The 12,717-nt window shown below is 45.5% G+C and overlaps 1 protein-coding gene across 3 annotated transcripts; it reads left to right on the top strand.

Moving 5' to 3' along the window:
- The first annotated feature begins 286 nt into the window (after positions 1–286).
- On the top strand, positions 287–10,878 carry TNFSF10 (TNF superfamily member 10). 3 transcript variants are annotated; one of them, XM_056357905.1, is made up of 5 exons: positions 287–558; positions 4,301–4,453; positions 6,032–6,074; positions 6,812–6,931; positions 7,627–10,878. In XM_056357905.1, exons 1-5 carry the CDS (start codon positions 433–435, stop codon positions 8,073–8,075), a joined length of 891 nt encoding a protein of 296 aa, XP_056213880.1. In that variant the 5' UTR covers positions 287–432; the 3' UTR covers positions 8,076–10,878. The 3 variants fall into 3 exon arrangements, with proteins under 3 accessions (XP_056213880.1, XP_056213881.1, XP_056213882.1); XM_056357906.1 differs by having other exon boundaries at positions 288–558; positions 7,630–10,878; XM_056357907.1 differs by lacking the exon at positions 287–558 and adding an exon at positions 2,450–2,572.
- The last annotated feature ends 1,839 nt before the right edge of the window (positions 10,879–12,717 follow it).

The following is a 12,717-nucleotide window of genomic DNA, read 5'->3' as shown; positions in this document are numbered from 1 at the left end:
TCCCCGGCGGCGCTCGCTCAGAAAGGTCGCTCAAACGCTCTGCAACGCGGCGGCTGAGAAGCGACCCCCACCTCGGGGCGGGGGGAGCGGGAGGCGCCCGGCGGCCGCCCCCAGCCCCGTCCCGGCGGCCGCCCCCCTGCCCCAGCCTCAGCCCCGTCCCGGCGGCCGCCCCCCGCCCCCCCCCACAGCCCCGTCCCGGCGGGCCGGGCCGGGCGGGGCGGGCCGAGGGCAGGCAGGGTCCCGCCCGCTCCACCGCCCCCCGCGGGGCTGGGGCTGCCGCAGCCGGGGCGGGGTGTGCGGCGGGCGGGCGGCCGGGGGCTGCACTTTGCTTCGGGACAGCGGCCGGTGAGCCCCCAGCCCAGCCGGGCCGCTCCTCCGCCGCAGGGACAAGCCCCCCGTCCCCCCGAGCGAGGGGCGCAGCGCTGCCCGGCCATGATGCTGCCCGCGGCCGGTCCCAGCGCCGCGCAGACCTGCGGGGCCGTGCTGGTGTCCGCCGTGCTCCTGCAGTCCGTCTGCGTGGCCATCACCTTCCTCTACTTCACCAACGAGCTCAAACAGGTTAGTGGGGGCGGGCGGCCCGGGCCGGGCCGTTTTCTCCCTTTCTCCCTCATTTCGGGCCAAGAAAAGGCAGGGCGGCCCGAAGCCGGCGCGGCGGCTGGCCTTGCTCCGAGCAGCAGCCGGGTGCGGGGCAGCGGGGCTGCGGGCGGGAGCGGAGCCGTGCCCAGCGCCCCGCAGACGGAGCGCCTGGCGCCGCCGGTGCCCGCTCCTTTGTCCGCGCCGCCCTCGGGCCGGGGACGTGCAGGCAGCGCGGGGAGAGCGAGGCAAGGACGACCCAAAAGTTTTTGCTTTGCCTCCCCCCCCCCCCCCCCCCCCTCCAAGTTAGGCGCTTTTGCAGAGAAGTAGCAAATATGCTTCTCATTAGAGCGCTGGATTGCTGCCTCAGCACATTGCGGGGCCCGCAAGCGCTGCGGCGGCGTTCGCGGCGCTCGGGGGACAACAACAGCCTCTGGCAACTGGGTTTGCACAGAGGCGACGGGGAAGGAAACACTGAGAAAGGCTGAGGTGCCTTTTAAATGCCTTCTCTAGGAAAAGGCATAGTTTTAAGACAATGACTAATCCCAGAGGAACTTCACCCAGACAGCAAACACCACTGAATTCCCCGGAATGACCTGGAAAATACCCATTGTGTAGTCTGGATGCTTTGGTCTTGCAGCCACCGTCCAGCTGCTGCTTAACTCTTTCCTCTTCCTGCCAAAGATCATTGGCATGCCAAGAAAACTGCATTTAGCCGAGAGCCCCGTAAGCCTGTTGCACCCATGGGGTCCTGCTTTTCACTGCCCCTCCAGCACTCAGCCTTTCCCCGAGTGCCTTGCCCCAAATTCCCAGTCCTGCTGCCAGTTGTACCAGTTTTGTTTCTTTCCCTGGCACAAAGATAAACCTAACTGCAGGTAGGTGTGCTATAGTTACACAGCTTCAAAGAGTATTGCAAAAATGTAAAATATTACGTTACCTGTGCATTTATTCCACATCAGGTTTAATAGGTGGAGTCCTCTGAGGTGTCAAAGTCCTCTGTGAAGCAAATGGCAAAGGGGATGCAGTCATTCTGCAGCCAGTGCTCACACTTGGGAAATGCACAAAACAGATTTTCCTGCTAAGTTCATAGCTGTGGCTGCCCCACATTTGGTGAAATTGGGGGTGTGTGTGTGTGTGTGTGTGTGTAGCAGAAACCTGTTGATTTTAGGAAATCTGGTTACATAATATTGCTAATGAAAAACACATTCATGCATTCTCATCTCTTCATGCATATGGTTGGGAGTCCTTTGCTAACAAGCTTGCCAATCTAAGTAATTAGTAACCACACTTACCTTTCCCTTCCTTTTACTCAAACATGTACCTGGGACACAACTGTACCGAGCGATACTTGCCCAAAATACAACTCACTTTTTCAGAAGAATAAAAAGCCTGCACTTGGTGTGAAAAGCTAAATCTGCCCACCCTGGAGTTCTGCTGGGCTGCAGAGTAAGGTTACTGGCTCTGGAGGGGGTTCCTTAAGCACATACTCTTGCATGTGCCATCTGGTGCACAATAAACAAGGAAGCAGCTTATCCAGAAACACAGTCTGCTACCATGCATCCACGTGGTGCATGTGGAATAAATCTCAAAAGATAAACTGCAATTTTTGCCTGCCCATTTCTCTTCCCTTTGTCGTTCATAATATCTGCATTTCTACACCTTCACCAAACTACTATGTCTGCCCAGACTACAAATATTTTTATCTTTAGAAAAAGAATAATGTATAGCTAGCAGGGTTTTTTTCTCTACAGCTGCAGTAATCTGAGTAGGACTACGAATATGGCTATTTGTTTTAACGCTTCTGCTGTGGGAGGAAGTGCTGAGACATGAGCACAATAAAGTTCATTATGCTTCAGGATACAGGCCTGCAAGGGAAATATCCTCAGACTTCCTTCTGTTTTGAAAACATAGTCCACATACAGCTCCTGGAATAGGAGAGAAGCTTTAACAAGACAGTATTCCTGCAGGACTTCTGTCCTCAAAGACTTCAGTGCTACAGGTAAACCTCATTTGAGCAAGTCTTACAACACCCTTGCTTTCTCTACCCATAAAACAGAAATACCAGTCCTTCAGTACCATATGGTGCTAACACAAGGTTGCATTCCCAGAGGATTTCAAAATGTGTGCAAAACACTGTCCCAAGGCCAGGATGCTAAAGCTGTTAGGGGGAAAGTGTGCAGGTAAGGAGAAGGCAGAAGCATTGAAGGAGGACTGTGCTTCCAGACTGGAGGGCAAAGCTCAGAAGTGAGGAGATCTGGTCAGACAATACACAGTAACAGCTCAACTGCTCACATATATTTTATGTTTTTTTAAAAACCCCGCTTCCTCAGATTACTTTGTTGTAGAAGCTAGCATAGTTAAATCTGCCAGAGCCCTTAATTTTAAGTGCGGTTTTGCCTTTACAAGCACCTCATATTAATCACTTTCTTGAAACAAGAAACCTGATTTATCATTGTACTCCTCAGCAAAGACACAGAAACCTTCACAGACACTTGTAGTGCTGGCCCTGTGCCACTCTGATGCCTATAAACTACAAAACCATTGCAAGGAGCAGACGAAGCTCGGTGGAGCGTGCTGCTGCAACAAGGTGCTGTTCGGCAGGGCAGTATGGCTCAATCTCCCCATCCTTCTGGAGTGGGAAATCTCTTCCTAAACGTATCTGTTTAGCAAACCTAACCAAACTTCTTAAACAGAACAAGGGCGAAATGTCAATGTTGCAACCAGAAGTCCATCTGCGCGAGCTTATTGCTGGTTCTTCCCAGCTCCTGCAGCACCTCTGCTGCACACAAGTCCTGCCAGGCTGGAGCCGATGCAGCCGCAGCCCAGCTCCAAGCGCACAGGAGCTGGTCTTGTGGCATTTGCTGGAGGCAGCGCAGGTTTGTGGGCTCGTACATTAACCAACAGCGCCAGCTGGAGTTGTGTGTGTGTCGCCTGGCCTGCGGATGCTGCAGAGCTCGGGAAGAGCTTTTTGCGGTGCTATAAGCTCTCCCAGTCGGATTCCCTGGGAGCCAACAGGAGTCTTGCCACTCTTTTCAAACTTATTTCTTTTTATCAGAAAAAAAAAGGTGTTTTCTCTATGACTAGAGGATATAGACACAGGCCCATGTCATAAGCATTCAGCATTTTAATTTGATTTGGACCCAAATGTCATTTCTGCTGCCTGGACTTTGTTCTGGACTACTAGGTCAAATACAGTTAAGAGGAGACCCCAGACTGGATATGAGGAGGATATGGTATGGATTTATAACAGCAAAAGCCTGGATTAAAAATGGCATTGGCTGAACAGACAGAATAGAAAATACTTTTAAGGTCTAGTATTTGATTTCATCCTCAATAATTTGTGAAGAAAAAGCCCTTCTGCAAAAGAAATATTTCTAATGCAGAACTAGAAGAATTCACAACCTGAGTGATTTGGGTACTGAATTTTCACAAAGCTTATTTAGTTGAGTGCTGGGTACCAAAACTATGTCCATGGAGATAATGCAAGTATATTTTTGCATATTAGGTATGCCATCATAGTTAAATAAATAAGCTAAACCAGGATGAATTACTCATGCTGTCTACATAGTCATATATATTTTTGCATAATATACATTGCACTGTACTAGCAAATGCTTTAAAGAAAAGAAAGTGTGTTCCTCAGCATAATGAATTTAGTGACATACTGCAGCTGCATCTCTGTGAGCGCATCACAGGAGAAAAATCCTGGCTTTCTCTTTTGCTGCAGCTCCGGGACACGTACTCCAAGAGCGGCATTGCTTGTCTCACCAGTGAGGAAATGGGAGATTTCATCCAAAACTTGGATCTAACTGAAAGTGAAGACAGAGTGGCTGATCCCTGCTGGCAAGTAAAGTGGCACCTGGGAAAGTTAATTAAAAAGGTATTTGGGAACCGACACACTGGAACAGTGTGCTGGGTGATGGTACAATTCAAAGAATCCTACTGGCAGAATAAAGGGGGCTCTCGGATAGATTTTTTGCAAAGCAATAGTCATGGCGCAGCTTCAGCTGCAGAATGCTTGCACAGAAGCAAAAAACCCGCCAGGACGGTGGTTGCACTACATTCAGGAAATAACAAAGCAGAGACAATCCATTTTTTCTAAGCGAATTTCAGTGTAGGCTGGCTTGTCTGAAATACCTGGGGGTAAGTGTTTGACTCGAGCTTGTTTTCTCCCTGACCATACAGCTCATAGTGCTAGCAGAGGTGTCACTCCCTCCTTGGAAATGTAGGGAGACTGACATGAGAAAATGAAATGAAATGTAACATGGGGAAAGGTAAAAAGGTGCCTGAGGAATGGTCTAGTCATGAGCTGCGTAATGTATTAGGGTTGGAAAGAGCGAGCAAGTGCACAGCATCAGGCACAGCACCTTCCCAGCTCAGTGTTCAGAGAACACCATCTTCTGCATGACTCACACGCAATACATACAATATTGGCGACAGAGAAGAAAATAAGCCTGGCTGAAAAATCAGAAAGGCCAAAATCCGGAACAGTTTTCAAATCTCCAGCACATTAAAAAAAAAAAAAAAAAAAAAAAAATTATCCATACAAATTTACATCTTGCTGAAACTTACCTGGCAGGTCTTGCCACCCAAAATAAATCTTCTATTTGTATTCAGAGATCTCTGCTCCTTTGGTGGAAATTATGCCAGTGAAGTCCCTGAACTTCTGTGTAAAGAAAATATTGTTTTATTTGGTGGACATTTACACATCTAGTATACCTACCAGCTCCCTGATCGCTTAAAAAAAGATAGCCTGGGTGCTAGAAATAATAAATTATAATGATGATGATAATGAAAATTATGATGATGACGATGATAACAACAACAACAACAATAATAATAATAGTAATACAATAATATAGATGGATGGCTAGATAGATAAATAGAAAGGTGGCAGGGCAGAACCCATCAGTAAGTGGCAATACAGGGCCCATGTTAGTCACGCAGGGAAATCGCCTCAAGCCATCAGCACACTGGCTGCAGCTGCACCACCGTCGGTAACCGCACTAGTACGTGTCAGCAGTCAGCAAACAGTTATAAAGAAGGGGAATGCAGAAAGTAATATAAGCTGGTTTAAGAGCTTAGGTAGATAGGTAAAGGCATAAAAATTTCTCAGAGCTAGGATCTCACAGAAGTGTATGCTGCCAGGTATTCTGCAAATGGAAGCTTGTGCTTGCATCCTGTATCTCTTATTGGAAAAAAGCGTGAGGGACAAATTTTCCAATAGACTTAACACCTAGATGGCTGAGCTCCCTGGAAAATGTTTTCCCACGTATGCTGTTACATAAAAGATGTAGAAGGAGAAATACTTCATTACAACAAATTAATAGGCTCTTTTTGATTTGCTTGTTGATCAAATCCAGAATATCCTTTATTTTCACGGGTCTGAGAAAGTGTCTTTTTCCTCTACCTATCAGTTTCTGCTGATAAACTAATTCATTTTCTCTTGTGTTGGCAGATGATGTCAAGAAGCTATGAGGAAAACATATCTGCAGTCAACGGTATTATAATAATTTTATTATCTGTGGCAAAAAGGAGCTGTTAGTGGCACCTGATGGGTAGTGACTCAGTTTTTTAGAAGTGCAGAAGACGCTGACTTAAATCTCATACCGGCAGCCAGTCATTGAAAAACGATTACTTATTACTAGAAGGCAAATTTTTCAGGAGCCAGAAATACGGTCAAGTGGTTAGAGCAAGGTAACCAAGGTGGATGCAGAGGACTCTGCTTCTGGACCTCAGTCCCACAGTGTTACAGGAACATTTAAAAAGCCTGCTTTCCTGTGAACAAGCAGCACTGAACTGCTGTACACACAGATCAGTTAAGGAGTAGCTCTGCTGAAGCTCGTGCGGCATCAAACACGCTGAGCAAATGCATTTCAACCTCCAGGTGGAAATTCGGAGTAAAGGTTGTGAATACTTGACTGAGAAAGGTACTGATCGTGAATGTGAGAATTTGGTACCGTGGATTATTTTAGGTTGTCTGCTGGTAATTTTGAGGGGGGGGGGGGGGGGGTGAGGGTGAGAAAAAGGAGAAGAGAGAGGCACATAAAGACATTTCAAGGAGAGCAAGAGGAAAAGGGAAATGTAAACCTCATTACCCAATGCATAGCGTTCAGTCTGTGATTCAGTCAATTAAAAAAAATATATACCTATTCTTGAAAAGCAGGTCAGATGAGACAGATTCACTTTCTGATGTTCTTGCTTCTAACATGAGGTTCCTTTTCTCATATCTCCTCAGCTGAAGGAGCCCTGATGCTGCCGACGGACAGGCAGCCCCCACGCAGCCCCAGCAACAGGATCGCAGCGCATCTGACAGGCAACAGCAATAGGAAGAATTCCCTGTCCCCGTCCCCACGCAGTAAGGAAAAACCTTTAAAAACAGTTAAAGGTCACGGAAATTACTCTCTCATTGCTAGCCTCATGCTTACATACACCTTTTAATACTTGCATTGAGTGTATAGTAAGAAACAAATCATCACAAAGTCTTGTCCCAGACGGTATTTTTCTTGGCTAATTCTCGTACAACGAGGAGATACATCTGGATACATCCCTAACTTTTCTTCTGGAACCTTCATGGTGGGGGGAGGAGGGAAATACCCTTCTTCCTAACATGAACTTTTCCTCTCTTCTTTAATTTCCTTCTGTTAGTTGTGAGTCCCAGCTGCTATGGTGACAGACCCATTAGAAACGCGAGACAGACAGGAGAGACTTGACATTCAGGCCATATTAATGATGGGCTCGTTAGGGTTCCTGCAGCTTTGGAGGGCATCGGACACAAAGGGATATTGTAATTTTGTCACTAAGTAACAACATGATAAATTTTCTCTTATTTGGGAGCACAAAAATGAAAAATAGAGGTGGTTCGTGTGAATTCTCACATAGAGCTAAACAGCTCACTTCTGGACCTTAAATTGTTGGAGAACAGACCTAACGAACCGCCGGGAAGAGCAGGTTTCCTTACTTCGTTATTAAAAACCAGACTGCCCAACTAGCAGACACCTGGCTTCACTATCTGGCTTAATTTCATGTTTTCTCTCTTCTTTTTTCCTCAAGTAGATTCCTCACCCAGAAGAGGGAACGGACAAAAGCTAAACAACTGGGAGTCCTCCAGGAAAGGCCACTCTTTCCTTCACAACGTGGAGCTGAGAAACGGCGAGTTAGTGATACCCCAGATGGGCTTGTATTACATCTACGCACAAACTTACTTTCGTTTCCGTGAAAATGAGAATGAGGATTCAGATTTGTTGGCCCAGATCAGGAACCCCAAACAGCTTGTCCAATATGTTTACAAACTGACTAATTACCCAGAGCCCATTTTGCTTATGAAAAGCGCAAGAACAAGCTGCTGGTCTAAAAAGGCAGAATATGGACTTTATTCCATCTACCAAGGTGGCGTGTTTCAGCTGAAAAGAGAGGACAGGATTTTTGTCTCTGTCAGTAATGGTGACATAGTTGACATGGACAAGGAAGCAAGTTTTTTTGGAGCCTTTATGATCAGTTAAAAGGTGAAAATGGTGCTCCAAAAGGAGCCAGTTTTCCTAGTCAGGACCGGCTTAAAATTCTGTAAAATAGGGGATAATAAGCAAACACTGTAGCAATACCGACAATACCAAAGTCCCCTTTCTCAGCTCACTCAGCGCCAGGTCCGACCATGCCAGACACCCTCCCAGCAGCTGGGAAGGAGCAGCAGCAGCTGGCTGCAGCTATGCTGGCGATGCTCTGTGCGGGCACGGGCACCACGGCTCGCCGCCCCGCCAGGCCGGGGGTGTGTGAGGATTTCGCACACCACAGATGATACCTTCATCCAGAACCCCAGGCAGGTAAGCGCTCGCCACCACCTCCGCAGAGATGCTCCCCAGCTGGCTCAGCCGTGGCAGGTGGGATGGAGGATGCTCCATCACGTTTTATTCGTGGTCTCCATTGGGATCCTGTCTGCAAGTACTGCTTCCCAGATGCCCATGGAATTCCTCTGGAAGTTTTTGTTTGAACCTGAGTTTTAGAAAAGTTAAAAGGCCATCAGAAACTCAAACTGCACATCTTCACCTCACCTAACAAAGCACTTAAGCGCCTAATTAATTTTAAGCACACAAAGAGTGTGTCTAAGCCAGGGTATTTACGTGCTTGAAACTAAATATGTGCTTAAGCGTTTTTCAGGATCATGGCTTGAGTAAACACATTAGTCTGTCTTAATCAGGATATTGTACATAAAAACAACTGCTGAAATGGCACAGAAGAGGTTTTGAAATCAATTACTATTTTGATCAGTGCATTATGATAGCGCCTATTTACTTCATTGCTGTACTGCAAAGATTTCACCCCGCTTCCAACAGGTTCAGTAATGCTGTAAAACTGTTGACAGCAGTTGATCCAGAAAAAAAGGTGTTTTTCTGTAAATACTGAATTCCATTGAGACATTTGCCACAAATTAAGCATGACATGGTTCTTCCATGTTTATTTGTACTGGCCTGTATTTGGTAGGATGTAATGTGAAATAACACCCCCATGACTAATATCTTAAGGAGAACAGACACAACTATCTATACTTGATCGAGAGCTGCATATTTAGGTAATGCTGTTTTGATTTTACTTTATTTTTAGAAATGGGTGGGAAATTCTCATAGTTTTGTGTAAAACATATTTTTTTTAAAAAAAACTGGCCACTATATTTTCTAACTCTTACATTAAAAAAATATAATAAAGGAAAACGAAAGATTTGCAAGTGTAAGCTAGACACAGCAAAAGTCAGGCAGCATAAATCAGTACATCTGCAGCCCTGTCAGTGGAGCGATGCCAGTTTGCACCACAAACGCATTTTGCCCAGGTTCAGAGAAAACAGCGGGGAAAAGAAGGTGAAAGTGGAAAAAAATTGGAGGGAAAGGAAGACGGTTATTCTGCACATGTTACTGTATGTCAACAGAATGATGTCAGGGGAAAGTCTGGTTGTCTCCTTTTTTTTTTCTTTTTCTTTTTTTAATACACTAATGTTGCTGTGGGAACCCTCACATTCATCTCCCCATTCTGGTAATTAAATCACCCTACAGCCCTTGCATACGGGCCTCGTGAGTAAATGGGCATCGTTCATCTTACTACTTTGTCAACAAGAGGAAATGAATAGGCATAAGCCCCTGCATTTATTTGCCATTCCGAAAAGCAGGTACATTGGTGCCCTTAAATACCTGTGTTTGAGCAGCCAGAGAAGAATTTCAGGAATACCCTCCATTTCACAAGTTAGGGCAAAGAAACACACTGCCGTAAGCCTAAACCGATGAGTTTTAACTTTTGCCTGCTGTTTTAACGTAGCGTCACACATACTGTTTTCAGTGGCAAACACATGAAATTCTCCATCGTTTACTGGAACACTTTGGTTTGCCCCATTCTCAAATCACCTGTTTCAACAGAGATCAGAAAAATGTTTCTACAGTTCTCTTTTTGATTTCAGTATTGTATTCAGAAATTTTCTGCCTGCCAGAAAATGCTGGGGAGAACAAAACCATTCCCTACATATCTGGGTGTTTGCTACATTGGAGAAATGACTTTTGTAGGTTCACTTTGCAAACGGACCGGGCTTTTCCATCTCGGCACAGGATTGACCCATGTTAGCAGGTTTGAGGTTATTTTCACAATTTAGTATATTTAAAAGTTAATTATTAAATTTTTTTAAGAAATGTTATTTTAGGAGCTTATTTGAAAGAAAAGTTATTTGAACTGTGAAAAATTATTTTGGATGTACTGGTGACAGCTTAGAGTCAGAAACTCTCTCTGGCTAAGAACCGATTTGTGTAAGAGCACTAGTGGCTGCTAGAAAGGACTGGAAGGAAACCGTGGGGGACTCCACAAACTTTCAGCTGATGCTGAGAGAAACTATTACACACCGATTTTTTTGCTGCATGTTCTCCCCTCGGCTCTCATTATGTAACACTGTGCCCACTGTCACTTGGGGAATGCTCCCTGGCATTGCCTGCCTTTTGTATCTAAATGTACATGTTCTTGTTCTCTGCATGCAGAGCATATCGCAACAGGGATCACACCAAATAATCCTATTTTATTCCTGAGTAATCCAAAGGCATGCTTGCCGATGTTACTTTGGGGGGAGATTATCAAGGAACATCAGATGGGATGCATTTGAAGATGAATGGAAAGACAGAAACTTCTGTTTGTACATTTGCACGCTGAATCATACTTTTCATCTCACTTTACCTTGAATGGCGAATGTAGCAAATTTTTATTTGTGGTTATAGGTTGTGGTAACATGTAAATAGTGTAATTTTTCTACATGCATTTTATATAAAACATTTTTAGTAAATAGTTTTTTAGTCTTGCAACGGTTATTGCTGTGACCTTATAGCTTCCATAACAACAACCCTGTCTAAACTAATTTCTCCGACACTGGTTGGTATCGGTTATAATCCATTAAATGCCGCAAACAGTTGCAATGCAAAGGACACAATGCAAACCACTGAGCAATGCCATATTGTGTTGTGTCATGTAACTGGCTTCCAGACCCCCCTAGTTGGTGAACAGCATCTGGAAGCAGTACACTGAAGAAATTGCTGAAAATGATTTCATGACCAGAGACTACAAAGCGCTGAGCCCTTCCCTTGAGGTTCTTCTCGTGTTTCTGGGCTTTGGCAATTATTTAAACACTTGGGAAATCTGTTTAGTAGGAAAACATCTGATCCTTACCCATTACCAAGCTACAGTAGAAGATATATTGAATTCAGAGGGACAAGGACCATTTACACAGATGCTGCAAAGCAGCAGTAAACTGGAGATCCCCTAATGCTGAAAACAAATGCACTCCCTGCCCCAAACGCAAACATGGGATATCCTGTGGTCTGTTCGCTCCACTTCTAAAACTTGCCCCGATGAAAAAAGTGTATGAAACCCAAGCAAACCCTGGAAACTCAAGAAAACTGGAAACAAAAAGGCACCACTTAACCTGACCCCCAGCCCTGAGGTGCGAGAGAAGATGGTTTCGCCCTACGCGGGCAGAGAAGGGCCACGGCTGGAACAGCAGCAACGTGCCGCAGCAGGGACCTGGGGGACAAACCCCCAGGAACACTGCCCCGACCTTAGCCACCCCAAGGACTATTTCACCTCTGTGTGTCTCCTTTGACATCGTCCCCTCATAGCAATACCCAACATTATCTTATTTTCACAGTAATGGGCTCTGGCAGACCCTCATCACTGCTTTACGCGCTGCACATCTACGTGATTAACAAAAGGATGCTTGCCTCCCTAATGGATTCATAATCTAAATACATTTAGCCCAGTGTTTGTGTTTGTTGGGCTTTATTTGGAATAGATAGGCATGCTTTAAACCTCAGGAGTCAGATGCGTAGGTCTGTGTGCTGCTCTCCCCATCCACACTGAGCCTCACTGGCACCAGTATGCCATCGCCAGGGAGGAGCGGCCCCCATGACCGCAGCCCCATATTGAAGTGATGCACACAGGTTTTGAAAAGAAATTATTCCCTTCATACAGACTGCTTTTATTTCTGCAGAGGGTTCTTACTTTTCTGGTGTTTCCATGGGAAAGAGGACATGCCAGCTAACTGGCTTTTATTGTACCTTTCAATACTTCATGGAAAAGGACTTCTATTTTTTGCCTCTCTTTGCCTTAGTAAAAATTATTGTTTGTATTGCAGCAGTATTCACTGCCCAGGCAGGATCAGGGCTGTGTTTGCAGTTAAAAAGCCTGGTTCAGACACTGAGATTTTTGAGATTCGTAATTTTAGTTTTCAGATTACATCTAAATATTAGGGTCTAAGAAAGACTGGATGTAATGATCAATACAGCATAAATAAGCACCCGGAGATAAGATCTCATTCATCCCTCCAAGGCACCTTGTGCTATTCAGTAGCAGAAATGGAAGATAAATGATTCTATGATATCCTAATGTATGTTGGAAAAGATCCTTAAGATCATCAAGCCCAACTGTTAACCCAGCACTGCCAAGATCCCCCGCTAAACCATGTCCTCAAGTGCCACATCTACAGGTTTTTTAAAAACCTCCAGGGATGGTGACTGAGTCGCATCCCTAGGCAGCCTGTTCCAATGCTCGACTGTTGTTACTTGGAGAAGAGACTGACCCCCACCTCGCTACAGCCTCCTTGGGTCTGATCCAATTTTCACAGGTTGATTT

Source organism: Falco biarmicus, chromosome 13 (assembly GCF_023638135.1).
Source record: "Falco biarmicus isolate bFalBia1 chromosome 13, bFalBia1.pri, whole genome shotgun sequence".
In the NCBI taxonomy this organism is placed as follows: domain Eukaryota; kingdom Metazoa; phylum Chordata; class Aves; order Falconiformes; family Falconidae; genus Falco; species Falco biarmicus.
Note: the sequence above shows the minus strand (reverse complement) of the source record. Positions and strands in the feature narration are given on the sequence as shown.